Source organism: Xenopus laevis, chromosome 8S (assembly GCF_017654675.1).
Source record: "Xenopus laevis strain J_2021 chromosome 8S, Xenopus_laevis_v10.1, whole genome shotgun sequence".
NCBI classification, from domain to species: Eukaryota; Metazoa; Chordata; class Amphibia; order Anura; family Pipidae; genus Xenopus; species Xenopus laevis.
In genome coordinates, this window is record NC_054386.1 from 100,128,520 (window position 1) to 100,147,204 (window position 18,685).

The following is an 18,685-nucleotide window of genomic DNA, read 5'->3' on the forward strand; positions in this document are numbered from 1 at the left end:
GCACAAGAATTGCAGCGTTCCTTGGTGCCTCAGCTAATTGAAAGGAACTTCGTTTGAGACCTTGGTTACCATGTTCCATCACTCCGAAATTCAGCAGTCTGTCCCTTTGTGCACTCTGGTTCTGACTCTTGAAACAATGCAGCTGAAACCAGCTGACCGACCTGGAACCAGGAGTAGAGCAAGGGGCAGACCGAGGTTGCTTTTAATTGCAAGTCCATTTACTTGTCACTGTCAGGCAATTACATTTCATTTATAGAGGGATGGGGCTTAGAATGATATTTTCTTTCATTATGGAGAAACAGAGGTGCTGGGTATGAGTGTGTGTTTCCGCTGAGCTGTTGGTACATTAGCCATATCCGATTGATTCCCGGCTGTTTGTACTTTGCCCAAAACCTTGAGGCTGCATTTAGCCACTTATGCTTGGCATGTGCCAACAATGGAGGAAAGTGCCCGACTTCCTGCTGACTCAATACAAACAATCAGGCTTTAAAGGGCTGGTTCACCTATGTTAAAGAATGGCTAAGTCTAAGCAACTTTTAAATTGGTCTTCATTATTTATTTGTTGTAGTTTTATAATTATTTGCCTTCTTCTTCTGACTCTTTCCAGCTTTCAAATGGGGGGTCACTGACCCCATCTAAAAAACAAATGCTACAAATGTATTGTTATTGTTTCTTTTTACTCCTCATCTTTCTTTTTACTCCTCATCTCTCTATTCAGGCCTCTCCTATTCATATTCCAGTCTCTTATTCAAACCAATGCATGGTTGCTAGGGGAATTTGGATCCTAGCAACAATATTGGTGACATTGCAAACTAGAGAGCTGCTGAATAAAAAGCTAAATAACGCCACAAATAATAAAAAATGAAAAACAGATATTATGAGACAATTTGCAATTGGTTTTTATTATTTGTGGTGTTTGAGCTATTTAGCTTTTTAGGGCAGATATACACTGCCAAGATTCGAGGAGATTACGAGGAAACTTCTGACGACTTTGGAAAAGAAGCGCTCCGATTGCCATAACACCGACGATTTTTATTCTAGCTGGCGGGAAGGCAGTTTGGTGAGATTAGTCTCCCCGAAGATGAGGAGATTTGTTGCCAGGCGACTAATCTCCCCGAATCTGACCGTGTGTCTCTACCCTTTTTATTCAGCAGCTCTCCAGTTTGCCAGTTCAGCAATATTGTTGCTAGGGTTCAAATTTCCCTAACAACCATGCACTGATTTGAATAAGAGACTGGAATATGAATAGGAGAGGCCTGAATAGACATGTAATAAAAAGTAGCAATAACAATACATTTGTAGCCTTAGAGAGCATTTGTTTTTAGATGGGGTCAGTGACCCCCATTTGAAAGCTGGAAAGAGTCAGAAGAAGAAGGTAAACAATTATAAAACTATATTTAAAAAAAAAAACGAAGATCAATTGAAAAGTTGCTTAGAATTAGCCATTCTATAACATACTAACAGTTAACTTATAGGTGAATCACCCCTTTAAAGAGAAATATTGTCTTGTTTGTTTTGGAAGGGAGTTTATATTGTTTTTTTCCCACTAAATACACAGGGTGAGGAGAGTAAATCACTGTGGGTTGGCTAGTTAACATTCAAAACAAGAAAAAATGTAATTACAAAAAAAAGACCAATTGCAAATCCTAATATTTTTGTGCTAAACCATTAAATGTTTCCTGTGCAGGCGCTATCCTATCAGACTCCCAGACTGTGGTTGGACGCGTAGGAGAGAGCACGGTGCTGGGGTGCAGCCTCCTCCACCAGGACGCGGGGCGCCCTCCTCTCTATGTCATCGAGTGGGTGCGCTTTGGATTTATGCTCCCCATCTTCATCAAGTTCGGTCTGTACTCGCCCCGCGTGGATCCCCAGTATCTAGGTGAGCGTGTGGATATCTTGCTGGGGCCTGTGGGATAACCTGCCTTGTTGTTCTGTAAAGTTAAAAAGAGTGTTAGTTGCCCTTTAACTCTGACTGTCTATGTAAGGCTGTGATAGGCTGGAGATTCTGGTGCCCCAGCCAATCATGACTTAGCATAGAGGTTAAAGGGAAAGCAGAAGCTGGGAAGAAAATGGGTCTGGCATGGCATTTAAATGTTTGCATTGGTTGTCAAGGGTCGCTGGGAGTTGTAGCTGAGCCGGGAATCCCATGGCTCTATAGTCTGTCACCAGAGCTCGTGTATAGGATTACGGAGTCAAACAGCGTTCCCTTGTGTGCTACCTGCTCTAATGAAGCAGGGGGATTTATTGTGAGAGGAATGAGGAGCTTTAGTAAATACACTCGGGGTCAGCGGCATTAATGACAGATTGAAAGCTTCTGAGATCTTTGTTTGGTTACACTAAAAGGAATGTTTGCTTGTACATTAACTAGATATGTGCTGCAGCATGGCCGTCATCTAAGCAACGTTGCAATTGGTCATTTCCTATTCATTGGAAACAGGTCCGGATTGAGAATTAAAATAGTCCCTGGCATTTCAGGTACACAGAGGCCCAAACAGCCCACTAAATACTGACTTTCTATGGCACCTTATAGCAGCCCCTCTGGCATTTGCCAGAGCCCACAGATTGCCAGTCCGGGCCTGATTGGAAAGAAGAAAATCATAAAAAAAATGAATGTAAAGGAAAAGATCTTATAGCTAGTCTCTGTGACCCCACCAACCAAAAAAAGAGAGATTAGGTTTTTGGTAGGGTTAGTGACCGTAGCAACCATGTTGTCGATATCCATCCAGATAGCAGGGGAAGACCAATGGCAATTACAATAATTTGGGCAGCGGCTCATGGGGTAGTTCTGTCCCCAAAATGATTAGTGACTCTAGGCATGGGGACAAAATACTCAAAATCACCCCCCTCCATTCATTTATATGGCAGTGTACTCACCTGTCAGGTAAGTGCACCCAAGATGATGAATGAATGGGAAGGGGGTGATTTTTTTGGGGAGTTCCTAGACGTGGCCCCTGCAGAAAGCGGGTTAGTGGCGAGACCCTGTTGGATTCATAAATTGCACGGGGTTTAGCCAGGGGTCCTCTGTTCAAGTTTAAGGGGGGGGGGTTGTCAGACGGGATTAATCACACTTGAGAACAGATGGAAGAAAAGAGTTTACAGTGTGTGGAAGACTGGCCGCCCATTGTCTTCTTCTCAACTGCCCGTATGGCTGATGGCAAATTAAATTGGGCCAGGGTGTGTCATTGCTGCCATTGTTTTCATTGCTTTATTGTCTGCCCAGAACATTCCTCCTCTGTATATTTGTCTTTAAACATACGGACTGGAGCTGCCATGTGGTTTCACTCAGACAGATATATACATTGGCAGTGCTGGTACTAATCAATGACACTGGATGGCAGAGAAAGATGGGAATTGTAGTTCAGTCATCGCTGGCCTGACTTGCCCTCTACAGACAATCCATTCATTCAGCCAAAGAGTAGATTTGGGTATCGGGTTCCCCCCTAACCTGAGAGCTGGTGTAGCCAATTGTTCCCTTGTTCTACTGATCGGTGTCAGATTCTCGTCAATATATAATATGATATATAATGAGCAGATAATATGATGAGCAATATGATATGATATATAATGAACGGATAATATGATGAGCAATATTATATACAATGAGCAGATATGATGAGCAATATAATATATACTGAGTAGATAATATGATGAGCAATATAATATTATATATAATGAGCAGATAATATGATAAGCAATATAATATTATATATAATGAGCAGATAATATGATGAGCAATATAATATGATATACTATATAATGAGCAAATTATATGATGAGCAATATAATATTATATATAATGAGCAGGTAATATGATGAGCAGTATAATATGATATACTATATAATGAGCAGACAGGTAATGAGTAATATAATATGATATATAATGAGCAGATAATATGATGAGCAATATAATATAATATATAATGAGCAGATAATATGATGAGCAATATAATATGATATATAATGAGCAGATAATATGATGAGCAATATAATATGATATATAATGAGCAGATAATATGATGAGCAATATAATATGATATATAATGAGCCGATAATATGATGAGCAATATAATATGATATATAATGAGCAGATAATATGATGAGCAATATAATATGATATATAATGAGCAGATAATATGATGAGCAATATAATATGATATATAATGAGCAGATAATATAATGAGCAATATAATATGATATATAATGAGCCGATAATATGATGAGCAATATAATATGATATATAATGAGCAGATAATATGATGAGCAATATAATATGATATATAATGAGCCGATAATATGATGAGCAATATAATATGATATATAATGAGCAGATAATATGATGAGCAATATAATATGATATATAATGAGCAGATAATATGATGAGCAATATAATATGATATATAATGAGCAGATAATATAATGAGCAATATAATATAATATATAATGAGCAGATAATATGATGAGCAATATAATATGATATATAATGAGCAGATAATATGATGAGCAATATGATATATAACGAGCAGATAATATGTAATATGATATATAATGAGCAGATGATATGATGAGCAATATAATATGATATATAATGAGCAGATAATATGATGAACAATATAATATGATATATAATGAGCAGACAGGTGAGTAGCAGAGAAGGGACGAGTGTCCTGGTTCATTGCAATTGACTCCTTACACACAAAGGACTGGAGTTTCCAGTAATAAGTGCAGAGCAGGTAGTATCGATGTCACTGGGACGTGGAACACGTGTGATTTTACTCCTTCTATTAACAAGCACTTAAAGGTACATACACTGGTTGTTATTGGCTGCTGGCTTACACAGGGTACAAAGTTGATTTTTTTTCTTTATTTTTCACCTAGTGCAAAAAAGTGCAAATAAAAGTTCAAAGGGGTCTTTGTGGTAAAAACTCCTGGGTCCCTGGCCAAAAGGCGCACAAAGATCCAGAGTCTTCAGACTGCCCTTCGTCAAGGCTAGGAGTGCCCCTTAATCGCTGACCTCTCCCCCCCCCTGCACAAAAGGCACAGATGGGGGGGGCAAGGGTCCATTCCCCTCCAGCCTAAAGGCTTATAAGGGGGCAGGATAACCAGTGGACCTCTGAAGAAGCCCCCAACATCAGGGTGCGCCATCATAGGGCCAGTGTTTAGGGGGGAGGAGCCTAATAACCCCCCAGATCTGTGCTTTGACCCAGGAGGCCAGTGCACTGAATCCAAAAAGTAAAAAATAATAATGCTATATAAAAATAAATAGCAGTAAAATGTATAAAAAGTGCAGCAGTGTAACTGCCCAGCCTATCAGCTGGATTTTAACATTTCTTAATCACCCAGTACCAAAAGGCTTGAGGATTTCTGAGCAGGTGCAGTGAAAATGACCTGGTGCTAAGTGGCAGTTGCTAAGTGGCAGTTGCTAAGTGGCAGTTGCTAAGTGGCAGTGCACTGGGATGTGACCATGTATGTCGGAGGTATATTTTTTTATTTGGGGTCCGATTTTATTTATTGCCAGGGCCCACCACTGAGGGAACTATATGACCATCAGGCGAATAATTGGGGCCCCAATGGGGAAGGGCCCTGCTAACTTATTAACATCGGCCTCAAGATTACTGATAGGCGCCCTGGACTATGAGTCCCAGAAAAATAGGGTCTGTCTGTCTGGCACAAGGACTGCATGTGCAACTGCTGAGATGTGTTTGTTGCCCGGGGCTCAAACGATTGGATCAGCTCAATGTGCTGCTGTCAGGGCTTGGGTGATCCTGTCCGGAAAGGGACCAGTCTGCTGTTCTGAACCCAAAGATTAGCAGTTTATTTTGCCTGTCAGACCTGGTTAGTATATTGTGAGTGCTGAGGCATGAGGATACCGACTGGGACTATTATACCAATAATCTGCCTCTGAATGGAAACATACACTAGTGCATTGTCTTCCTCAGTGGCCCTTAATTATCTCTGTCCTATCAGAATCTGACCTCTGTCTGCTCCGGGTTATCTGCATTCATCATGGATATACTGATAATTATACCGTTATCCAGGCCATGTATTATAAGGGATAATGTACCCCCTACTGTAAATGATAAGGATATTAGAAGTCACTGAGGGGTTGTTCTGTGACCATATAAAGGCACAAGGCTGCAGGCTGAGTTATACAGGGAACTCTGAGTATCACTCATGTATTATAAGGGATAATGTACCCCCTACTGTAAATGATAAGGATATTAGAAGTCACTGAGGGGTTGTTCTGTGACAATATAAAGGCACAAGGCTACAGGCTGAGTTATACAGGGAACTCTGAGTATCACTCATGTATTATAAGGGATAATGTACCCCCTGCTGTAAATGATAAGGATATTAGCAGTCACTGAGGGGTTGTTCTGTGACCATATAAAGGCACAAGGCTGCAGGCTGCATTATACAGGGAACTCTGAGTATCACTCATGTATTATAAGGGATAATGTACCCCCTATTGTAAATTATAAGGATATTAGAAGTCACTGATGGGTTCTGTGACCATATAAAGGCACAAGGCTGCAGGCTGAGTTATACAGGGAACTCTGAGTATCACTCATGTATTATAAGGGATAATGTACCCCCTACTGTAAATGATAAGGATATTAGAAGTCACTGAGGGGTTGTTCTGTGACCATATAAAGGCACAAGGCTGCAGGCTGCATTATACAGGGAACTCTGAGTATCGCTCATGTATTATAAGGGATAATGTACCCCCTACTGTAAATGATAAGGATATTAGAAGTCACTGAGGGGTTGTTCTGTGACCATATAAAGACACAAGGCTGCAGGCTGAGTTATACAGGGAACTCTGAGTATCACTCATGTATTATAAGGGATAATGTACCCCCTACTGTAAATGATAAGGATATTAGAAGTCACTGAGGGGTTGTTCTGTGACCATATAAAGGCACAAGGCTGCAGGCTGTTTTATACAGGGAACTCTGAGTATCACTCATGTATTATAAGGGATAATGTACCCCCTACTGTAAATGATAAGGATATTAGAAGTCACTGAGGGGTTGTTCTGTGACCATTTAAAGACACAAGGCTGCAGGCTGAGTTATACAGGGAACTCTGAGTATCACTCATGTATTATAAGGGATAATGTACCCCCTACTGTAAATGATAAGGATATTAGAAGTCACTGAGGGGTTGTTCTGTGACCATATAAAGGCACAAGGCTGCAGGCTGAGTTATACAGGGAACTCGGAGTATCACTCATGTATTATAAGGGATAATGTACCCCCTACTGTAAATGATAAGGATATTAGAAGTCACTGAGGGGTTGTTCTGTGACCATATAAAGGCACAAGGCTGCAGGCTGAGTTATACAGGGAACTCTGAGTATCACTCGTATTATAAGGGATAATGTACCCCCTACTTTAAATGATAAGGATATAAGATGACATTAATTTCTGCACTCATATTATTATCACTGTGTTATAATGGAACAATTTCAAAATGCAAGTTTCCCACTTGAGTTTAAAAGCAAAGTGCCAGTGAGGAACAGCAGTGTTGTACCCCCCCCCCCCCCGTGGGCATGGGTTTCTATAATGAAATCATTGAGGGCACCACAAGGCCTACACCACGTGGAGTACAAGCTGCGAGTAGTGAATAATTGCTAAGAAGTCTAATTAGTGGGGAGTGCAGTGTGTGATGTTCACGCATGAGTAGCTCCTATGGATCAGCCTCCAGTTAGTGAAGAAATGAGTGTAGAGGGGCAGCGCCAGGGAATATCTCTCACTCACTGATGCTCCTGTCACCCCCGGGGGTAATGGGGAGGGGGGCACAAATGAAAGGGATTGTTTCCAGGCTCAGAAGTCTCAGCAATGAGAGAATGTAGAGTTCTGTTCTGTGGGACGGGGGCAGTGTCTGTGGAACAAGGTCTCCTGAACACAAAGGCTCCTATTCTTTTCCTCGCCAAGGGAGTGGGGCCCCAAACTGTCAGTGATCAATCCAACGGTCAGTTACTAACCAGGTTCCCGCAGGGATGTGTATGGGGTCAGGGATGTGTATGGGGTCAGGGATGTGTATGGGGTCAGGGATGTGTATGGGGTCAGGGATGTGTATGGGGTCAGGGGACTGCAAAGCAAACATATGAACTGTACAGAAATTGCACTTATCTCACGTGTGTGTGTGCTGATTAGTCTGTTTGGATACAGAGATTTCATATCCCAATTCCATGTAAAGGGTCAGTAAACCTCTACAACCACTGGCCTATTTACTTATCCCACGGGCAAGTGCAAGAAAAACTGCACCTCTTAGGACCCAGCCACTAGCACTTAATTGCACCTGGCACCCAGGCCTGGACTGGGAGTCAAAATAGGCCCTGCCATTCCAAGTACAAAGAGGCCCAAACAGCCCCCTACCAGCCCACTCTATAGTAACTTTCTATGGAACCATACAGCAGCCCCTCTGGCATTTGCCAGAACCCACAGATTGCCAGTCCGGGCCTGCTGGCACCTCAAGGCGCTGTTGGGACGAGGGGTAGGCAGGTGGCAGAGAGCAAACTGTCAGGAGGTGATGTGTGGACCAAGTAGCGTCAGCAGGGGGTAGGAGCTGCCATATTGATATACCCTTATAATCAATGTCAGGCACTGGAAGGACCACGATAAGCTTTGCCCCCAGAGCTTCCAGTATATTGCAACTCCATGTAGGAGTAGTTTTGTAAAGGGCCCACATGAAAGGAATCCCTGTTAGTAGCAACTCCCTGACATCACTCCCCTCCCCCACTCCTCTTTTGTACCCTGCTTAATAAAGGAGTTGCGCTGTCCCACAGGGAGGTGTCATTAAATACACAGGACTATATATATATTAAATGTGAGTGTATTCTGGCCTTTCCTGCTGACTGGATATTAAAAGCATTTTTGTAACATTCCTTCAGTCACAGTGTCCGCCCCCAGTTCCATAGTTACGTTCCATGAGGGAAAGTATAAGGAGTTTCACAGTGACAGGTGCAAAATGGCGGCCTCTGTGGAGAAACACAGTGGGCGGAGCCTGGCTTATGTGGGGGGAAAATAGAACATCACAGAGTTATAATGTGGGAAACACATCCAGCAGCTTCTCTGGGGCCTTTTCTCCAGAATTCCAGAGACCAAATCTGGTCATACATCAAAAATCCAACCTGCCCATTGATATCTAGATGATTTTCTCCTTGGCTGGCACCTAGGGTTGTCACCTTTTATGGAAAAAAAATCCCGGCCTTCCTTTATATTTAGATGTTTTTCCTATTGATAACATTTGGGTCAAGTATCATTTTTTACCGGTCCGGCCGGTAAAACACTGGCCAGGTGGCAACCCTACTGGCACCATACTTACCTGACTTAAAGGGGTGGTTCACCTTTAAGGTAACTTTTAGTAGGCCAATTTTAAGCAACTTTTCAATTGGTCTTCATTGTTTATTTTTATAGCTTTATAGTTATTGGCCTTCTGACTCTTTCAAATAGGCGTCGCTGACCCCTTCTATAAAGCAAATACTCTGTAACGCTACACATTAATTGTTATTGCTACTTTTTATTACTCCTCTTTCTATTCAGGCCTCTCCTATTCATATTCCAGTCTCTTAATCAAACCAGTGCATGGTTGCTATGGTAAATGGGACCCTTGCAACAAGAGCTGCCGAATAAAAAGCCAAATAACTCAAAAACCTTAAATAATAAAAAAAAATTAAAACCAATTGCAAATTGTCTCAGAATATCCCTCTTTACATCATACTAAAAGAAAAGCCCGACTTGCACATCACTAGTAAGTAGGGTTGCCACCTTTTTTGGAAAAAAAATACCATATTTATCCTATATATTTAGATATTTTCCCTATTAAAGTCAGTATGTTACAGAATGACCAATTCTAAGAAACTTTTCAATTGGTATCCATTATTTATTTTTTTATAGTTTCTGAATTATTTGCCTTTTTTTTTTCTGAGTCTTTCCAGTTTTCACTGACCCCCATCTAAGAAACAAATGTTCTGTAAGGCTACAAATGTATTCTTATTGCAACTTTTTATTACTCCTCTTTCTATTCAGCCCCCTCCTATTCATATTCCTGTCTCTAATTCATATCAAGGCATGGTTGCTAGGGGAATTTGAACCTTAGCAACCAGATGGCTGAAACTGGAGAGCCGCTGAATAAAAAGCTAAATAACTCAAAAACCACAAATAATAAAAAATGAAACCCGATTGCAAATTGTCTCAGAATATCACTCTCTTCATCATACCAACAGTTAATTTAAAGGTGAACAACCCCTTTAATAACCTTGGGGTCAAGCATCATTTTTACTGGTCAGGCGGGTAAAATACTGGCCAGGTGGCAACCCTAGCAGTAATGCCCGTGTTAGTAAGTTAGCCTCAGTGAATTGGAGGTCTGGCTGCTCAGGAGCCCATTTTCCTTGCTGGAGGGCGTTTTGGCTTAAAAAACACCAGTTTTTTTTATCTCAATAAACGGCTCCTCAACTTTTCTGATGGTACATACAGAGTGCTGAGGTTTGAGCTGTTTCTCCATTGAGTGTCTTCCTTTGGCTCCATGGCTGATTGTGCCCCACCTTGTTTTATATTCTCCGCCCCCTTTGCTATTTAATATCAAACTGCGCTCCCCCTAGCAACAAGCTTGTTTATTTTCAATCCCAGAGAAGAAAGGAGAAGCCGTTGCACGTCCATGTGACAAGTGGAGCATCTATTGGGCGAATTGAGGCGAGCGCTCCGTGGCCATAGCCTGGCATTGTGTAAAATGCTGGGATTTAAATTTCGTCGCCATAGTTACCAGGTGGAACAGGAGTGCGGGGAGGGGGGGGGCAGATTAGCTCACTTCTGTGGGGTTGGGCCGGTGGAAGGAAGGAAGGGTAGGGTGGGGGTGAGTTGGGAGACGGGACACAGAGTAGCATTTTACAAAGTCACAATTCAGCGAGCGGGGTTGGTATTGTGCGTATTCACTGGAGTAAGAAAATGGAAGCTGTTGAGCGTGATATTGGTGAGCAGAGACACTAATTGTCTGAGGGACCCCCCATTGACCTACGGTAACTCCCTTAAAAGCCGCAGTAGATTGCAAGCTCCTCTACGGGGAACAGTCGTAGCCCTGGGAAAGGAAATCCCATTGTTACCTCTAGATTGCAAGCTCTCTTGGTCCATTCAAGTGTCCCTCTCCCAAAGTGATCGGGTGCTCGCCAAGTGCTCTGTTTGTAGGAAGGGTGCTTCCCAAATATAGGGCTGTGGAAGTAGCGCCTCTATAGGTGCAACAACTGCACCAGCTTTTCCACCCATACTCAGCCTGCTTTGTCTTTGCCCGACCCAATAGAAAACTAGAACCATTGCCTTGGCCAGTGCGGCGGATGATTGGAAGGAGTTATGTTTATAGGGCGCAGAACTAGGAGACGGAGATTCATTAAAAACTAATGGTGGCTTTTCTCCTGTGCATCAGTACAATGTGTTCCACCCTCCCTCCCGGCCAGCCTTTATGGCCTCCAATAAATACTCCTCCTTTGTTAGACCACTATAAAAAGAATAAGAGATTTAACTATGTCAATAGCCAAAGCCATAAAATTCCCAAGGAGGACACAATGTCCTTCGCTTCCCCCTCCTCATCCCCTCCCCGGAGAGGCTTCCTTCTGCATTATACCCAAATAATAAGCAGGTTTGCTCTCACTTTACTCCCATAAATGCTAACTAGGACTATGGGAATTGGTTTATCTGCACAGGAAAACCTTATTTATTTGTCTGGAGCTGCCATAGTGTTTTCTGTAACGAATTCCTGGTTGCTATGGTCAGTAAGCTTAGCAACCTTATGCATCAGTACCAGCAGAGATCCAAGGGACAGCAAAGTAAAGAGAGCGGAAAGAATCATTATCCGACATCTTGTCTTGTCAGTAGGAAGGCAATCAAGTCCAGAGCAGGGTCGGGTATAGATGAGGTCTCATCTAAATTTCTTATCTCATGTGATATTGTCTATATTTTACTCCTTTTAAATTTTTACAAAATTTCTCCCTGCCCATGATGACGTCACTTCTGGTTGCGGGGCAGTTACAGATAAGGCAGTTGCGGGTCTGGGTCAGGTAGCGGATCAAAGAGGGTAAATATGCAGGTTGCGGTTTGGGTTGTGAGCTGCGGGGTTCGGGTTGGGTCGACCATAAGGCCCTAATACATATACAATTACCATAAATATCGGTAAAACAGGTCAAATGCTAGAGATTTTGGTGGCCAGCCGATTTTTGACCCAAAATTGTCTGAAATTGAGGAAAATCACGGGAAAATGTGAGAATTATTAGAGCATACCTCCCAACATAAAAAGAGGGACAAAAAAGTTGCAGTGCAGCATTTTTTTGATCACACCCATTTTTGTGGCCACACCCCACTAATTACCATGTTCATTTTACAAAATTTGTCAGGTTATGAAAGTTTGAACATATTTCTGTGGTTTTTTTCAGTTACTAAGGTTTTGCTAATGAAGGTGAATTGCCCTTTAAGCTGTGAGTCTAACTTTTCCCAAGGGACCTGTTATCTTATATTGTTACAATTACTTCTTTGCTTATCTCAAAATTGTTACAACAGTATCTTATCTGCAGCTGTGGCTGTTCTGGGCTCTCTGCCAAAAGCCAATTAAGTTAGAAACTTTGTTTCTTTTTCTTTGTTCAGTGCACAGAAAATCGGGACTTTCCAGTACAAACCAGGGACTTCAGGTTGAGCTGTCAAAAGAGGGACTGTCCTTCTAAAAACGGGACAGTTGGGAGGTATGCGGAAAAATCTGGTAGCTCCCGACTTCTACACAAGTCAGTCCCATTGCATGCTGGGTATTGTAGTCTTACATTAAACTTGGTAGTTGGCAAATTGTTAAACAAAAACAACATTACCCAACATGCATTGGGAGACGCAGGCTCAGCACATTAGGGCAAGAAAAAAACTGTGGCCGGTTCCTAAAGTACAAACCAGCCAAAGTCCCATGATGTAGCCCAAATCCGTACCTTGGCTAATTTGTACTTTCACAACCCGACCAATTTGGCTGGAAAACTGCCAACCCTGGTCCAGAGGTCGGAGTGGGGCAGAAACAGGACAAAGTTCACAGCAGGTGGAAATAATCCAAATTCCAGAAACAGGACTAGGAGTCAGGAAATCAGCCTGGGCAACGGTGGGGGCATGGGCTTGCAGGCCAGCCCGTTAACCCTTTACGTTCCACATCTGCTCATTCCTGGTTGGAAAGGGTTAATAAGGGCTTGGCTGCTGCGAGTGGCCCAGATTCCTTCCAAGCGTCTTTTGAAAGTTTGAATAACGGCAGTTTCTTTTGATCCCTCCCTTTCATCTCTTCATGCCCTCCCCTCTCTTCCAACCTCATCAATCCTATTTATCTCTCTATTGTCCTCCTCCCCAAACTGCTTCTCTACTGCTGCTGCCCTCCTCCTCCTCTTCCTCCTCTTCCTCCCTTGCCTTTCTGATGAGATGACTCCAAGAAGTTTCACCTGCAATAAAGAAATCAGCAAAGTTCCACTTGTAGAGCAGGAATGGGGATGAAATATACTGGGTCCAGAAGAAGTAGTGGATAGATAGAACTGCCTTTTGGTAGAGATGTTAAAGGCAAAGACACACGCTCAGATTTGGGGAGATTTAGTTGCCCGCAAATAGAATGTAATTGCCGGAGGAATGGCACTCGGAGCTCTTCATTTTCCGAAGTCGCCCCAAGTTTCCTCGTGAGGGGCAGTGGAACTAGATGGGTCCAGAAGAAGTAGTGGATAGATGGAACTGCCTTTTGGTAGAGACGGTAAGGACAGAGACACACGCTCAGATTCGGGGAGATTTAGTCGCCTAATTTCCCTGAACTGCCTCCCACCAGCTAGGATGTAAATTGCCGGTGGGATGGCACTCTGAGCTCTTCGTTTTCCGAAGTCGCCCCAAGTTTCCTCGTGAGGGGCAGTGGAACTAGATGGGTCCAGAAGAAGTAGTGGATAGATGGAACTGCCTTTTGGAAGAGACGGTAAGGGCAGAGACACACGCTCAGATTTGGGGAGATTTAGTCACCTGCAGACTAGAATGTAAATTGCCGGTGGGATGGCACTCTGAGCTCTTGGTTTTCCGAAGTTGCCCGAAGTTTCTTGTGAGGGGGGGGATGGAACTAGATGGGTCCAGAAGAAGTAGTGGATAGATGGAACTGCCTTTTGGCAGAGATGGTAAGTGGAGAGACACACGCTCAGATTCGGGGAGATTTAGTCGCCCGGTCCCTCCCGCCAGCTAGACTGTAAATTGCTCGGAGCTCTTAGTTTTCCGGAGTTGGCGACTTCGGGAATTGAAGTGCACCGATTGCCATCCCGCCGGCGATTTACATTCTAGCCCACGGGAGATTAGTCACCCCAAAGAAGAGCGTGTGTCTACCCTAAAAGAGACGCTCAGATTCGGGAAGATTTAGTCGCCTGGCGACTAGAATGTAAATTTCCAGTGATAAATCGCCTCTTCTTCGGGGCAACTAATCTCCCCGAACTGCCTCCCATTGGCTAGAATGTAAATTGCCGGCGGGATGGCACTCGGAGCTCTTCGATTTCCAAAGTCTTCGACTACGGGAAATGAAGCGATCCGATTGCCATCCCGCCGGCGATTTACATTCTAGCCAATGGGAGGCAGTTCGGGGAGATTAGTCGCCCCGAAGAAGAGCGTGTGTCTCTACCCTAGAAGAGAATTAAACGACCATACGGCAGAGCTGTAATATCCGGCTGAGAAGTGACCAAACCCCGTCAGTTAACCTGCCATTAGTTTTATTCTAAACTGTTTTGGCCTGAAAATACTCAAATGCATGTTTTTATGGCACCAATCTTTCGTTCATTATACCATCCCAGACTACTTCCACCAGTGGGTTGTCCATATGTACTCATCAAACACTGGAATTTATTTTTAAAATTCAAACACTGTGCAAACCATGGATCCGGCTCATTGGGGCCCTTTGGTTGGGGCCTAATATTGGTCACCCCTGTATATCCACAACACAGGGGTGACCAATATTAGGCCCCAAACAAAGTGTCCCAATGAGCCGGATCCATGGTTTGCACAGTGTTTGAATTTTTTCTGTCTGTCCAGATATGACTGCCCCAATGATCCTTCCACGTTTCTCGTTCCCTGTCACTGGCAAGTCTACAGTGGGGTCCCCTAGCCTCGACAAGGGGGGAACGTTTATTCGGTTCCTCTCACCAAGCTTTTCTTTTCACAGAATATGATTGTTTATTGGGCGGATAGCAGCCAATCAGATCTCCCCACCCTTATTTTCCCAGAAGGCACCGCTTTGTGATGCTTTAACTGCTCGTTGCTAGGCAGTTTGTGTGTTGCTGAGACGACAGAAATTTTACTTTCAGGGGGAAAAATAAAGGAGCAAATCATGAATGAAAGGATTAGGGGCTGAAATGTTGCCCGTATGATGCTGAGTTGGAACACGGCGACACATGGTTTAGGGATGGCATGTCAGAAAAATAGCCCCCCCCTCATTTAATGTACAAAGACAGCTACTAGGAGCCATAGAACAAGCGCTTCCATGATCCACACTGCTGAACTACAGATTCCACTGTGCATTATGGGAGTTGCAGTTCTTGATGGCTGCAAGGGGATACTGGATGTGTCCATTCTGCCACACTCCTAGATAACCAATATTAAAATACACAACAGATAATAGAGACCATCATACAGTGTTATTTCACAGGAATAGGCAATGGGGCGAAGCCGTCAGATACAGCAATATTTGCCTGATTTGGGGATGGCCTAAATTGGGCTGATCTGATTATTTGGATCCCGGACCGATAATGAGCTCATACTGCTGGCTTGTGTTTTGGGGTAAATACAAAGCAAAATCCACGTATAATACCCCAGAACACTTGACAGAATAAATACAGGGCCAATTTCATGTATAATACCCAGAACACACAGCAGATAAATACAGTGGCAATTCCATGTATAATACCCCAGAACACACAGCAGATAAATACAGTGCCAATTCCATGAATAAAACCCCAGAACACTTGGCATGATAAATACAGAGCCAATTCCATGTATAATACCCCAGAACACACAGCAGGATAAATACAGGCCCAATTCCATGTATAATACCCAGAACACACAGCAGATAAATACAGTGGCAATTCCATGTATAATACCCCAGAACACACAGCAGATAAATACAGGGCCAATTCCATGAATAAAACCCCAGAACACTTGGCATGATAAATACAGAGCCAATTCCATGTATAATACCCCAGAACACACAGCAGGATAAATACAGGGCCAATTTCATGTATAATACCCAGAACACACAGCAGATAAATACAGTGCCAATTCCATGTATAATACCCCAGAACACACAGCAGATAAATACAGTGTCAATTCCATGTATAATACCCCAGAACACACAGCAGGATAAATACAGGACCAATTCCATGTATAATACCCAGAACACACAGCAGATAAATACAGTGGCAATTCCATGTATAATACCCCAGAACACACAGCAGATAAATACAGGGCCAATTCCATGAATAAAACCCCAGAACACTTGGCATGATAAATACAGAGCCAATTCCATGTATAATACCCCAGAACACACAGCAGGATAAATACAGGGCCAATTTCATGTATAATACCCCAGAACACACAGCAGGATAAATACAGTGCCAATTCCATGTATAATACCCCAGAACCCACAGCAGGATAAATACAGGGCCAATTCCATGTATAATACCCCAGAACACACAGCAGATAAATACAGTGCCAATTCCATGTATAATACCCCAGAACACACAGCAGGATAAATACAGGGCCAATTTCATGTATAATACCCCAGAACACACAGCAGATAAATACAGTGCCAATTCCATGTATAATACCCCAGAACCCACAGCAGGATAAATACAGGGCCAATTCCATGTATAATACCCCAGAACACACAGCAGATAAATACAGTGCCAATTCCATGTATAATACCCCAGAACACACAGCAGATAAATACAGTGCCAATTCCATGTATAATACCCCAGAACACACAGCAGATAAATACAGGGCCAATTCCATGTATAATACACAGAACACACAGCAGGATAAATACAGTGCCAATTCCATGTATAATACCCCAGAACACACAGCAGATAAATACAGTGCCAATTCCATTTATAATACCCCAGAACACACAGCAGATAAATACAGTGCCAATTCCACATGTAATACCCCAGAACACATGGCAGGGTAAATAGAAAGCCAATTCCATGTATAATACCCCAGAACACACAGCAGACAAATACAGGGCCAATTCCATGTATAATACCCAGAACACACAGCAGGATAAATACAGTGCCAATTCCATGTATAATACACAGAACACACAGCAGATAAATACAGAGCCAATTCCATGTATAATACCCCAGAACACACAGCAGATAAATACAGGGCCAATTCCATGTATAATACCCCAGAACACACAGCAGGATAAATACAGTGCCAATTCCATGTATAATACCCCAGAACACACAGCAGATAAATACAGTGCCAATTCCATGTATAATACCCCAGAACACACAGCAGATAAATACAGTGCCAATTCCATGTATAATACCCAGAACTCACAGCAGATAAATACAGTGCCAATTCCATGTATAATACCCAGAACTCACAGCAGATAAATACAGGGCCAATTCCATATATAATACCCCAGAACACACAGCAGATAAATACAGTGCCAATTCCATGTATAATACCCCAGAACACACAGCAGATAAATACAGTGCCAATTCCATGTATAATACCCCAGAACACACAGCAGATAAATACAGTGCCAATTCCATGTATAATACCCAGAACACACAGCAGATAAATACAGTGCCAATTCCATGTATAATACCCCAGAACACACAGCAGATAAATACAGTGCCAATTCCATATATAATACCCAGAACACACAGCAGATAAATACAGTGCCAATTCCATGTATAATACCCAGAACTCACAGCAGATAAATACAGGGCCAATTCCATATATAATACCCCAGAACACACAGCAGATAAATACAGTGCCAATTCCATGTATAATACCCAGAACTCACAGCAGATAAATACAGGGCCAATTCTATGTATAATAACTCCATCCTGTGTGTTGTAGGAAATTCATTGGTGTTGGTTTAGGGAGGCTTAGCCAATGGTACCAGCACATCAGAACAGTCTCCATCCAATAGGATTATGTAATTATAAGGCATCACTCTTTCATTACACTGTGCATTTGAGGCCAGATAAAAATGAGTTAAACCCGGCTAACAAGTAGTAAGTAATTTCCAATAGGAGGCCGATGCAGTAAGCAGCAGTAGGAAATCCGTAGCAGAAGGGTTAATAGTGCCATAGAAGTTCAAGTAGAAGCCTCTGAGGCTTATCCGCCCGCGTGAGAATCCCAGATTTTGAGCCAATTGAAATTTGGCTAATGTTGTTCTGATCGGATCAGCCGACTGATAATAGCACAGGCAATTAGGGTGATTGAATCTGCTTCTCGGTGAGCATTAGCCCCTGCTTCATCTCTTCCTTTATGGAGTCCAGATATTTACTTCTAGCCAAGGGGGTTCAGGCAGGGACGGATTTACCCTTTTTACGATGCCCATTGGTTACAGATTCTTCATTCCTCCCCCCCCCCCATTTATAATAATTTTGGGTAGTCACCCATATGGCTCTGACTTTTAAACTGACCAGGTC

At 42.8% G+C, this 18,685-nt stretch overlaps 1 protein-coding gene across 1 annotated transcript in view; it reads left to right on the forward strand.

Annotated features, from left to right (window-relative positions):
• The window catches only part of igsf9.S (immunoglobulin superfamily member 9 S homeolog), a 57,508-nt gene that overhangs the window by 9,880 nt on the left and 28,943 nt on the right, over window positions 1–18,685 (forward strand). The window contains exon 3 of the mRNA XM_018233517.2: window positions 1,688–1,879. Within this exon, the coding sequence (XP_018089006.1) occupies window positions 1,688–1,879 (192 nt within the window). The remainder of the gene's footprint in view (window positions 1–1,687; window positions 1,880–18,685) is intronic.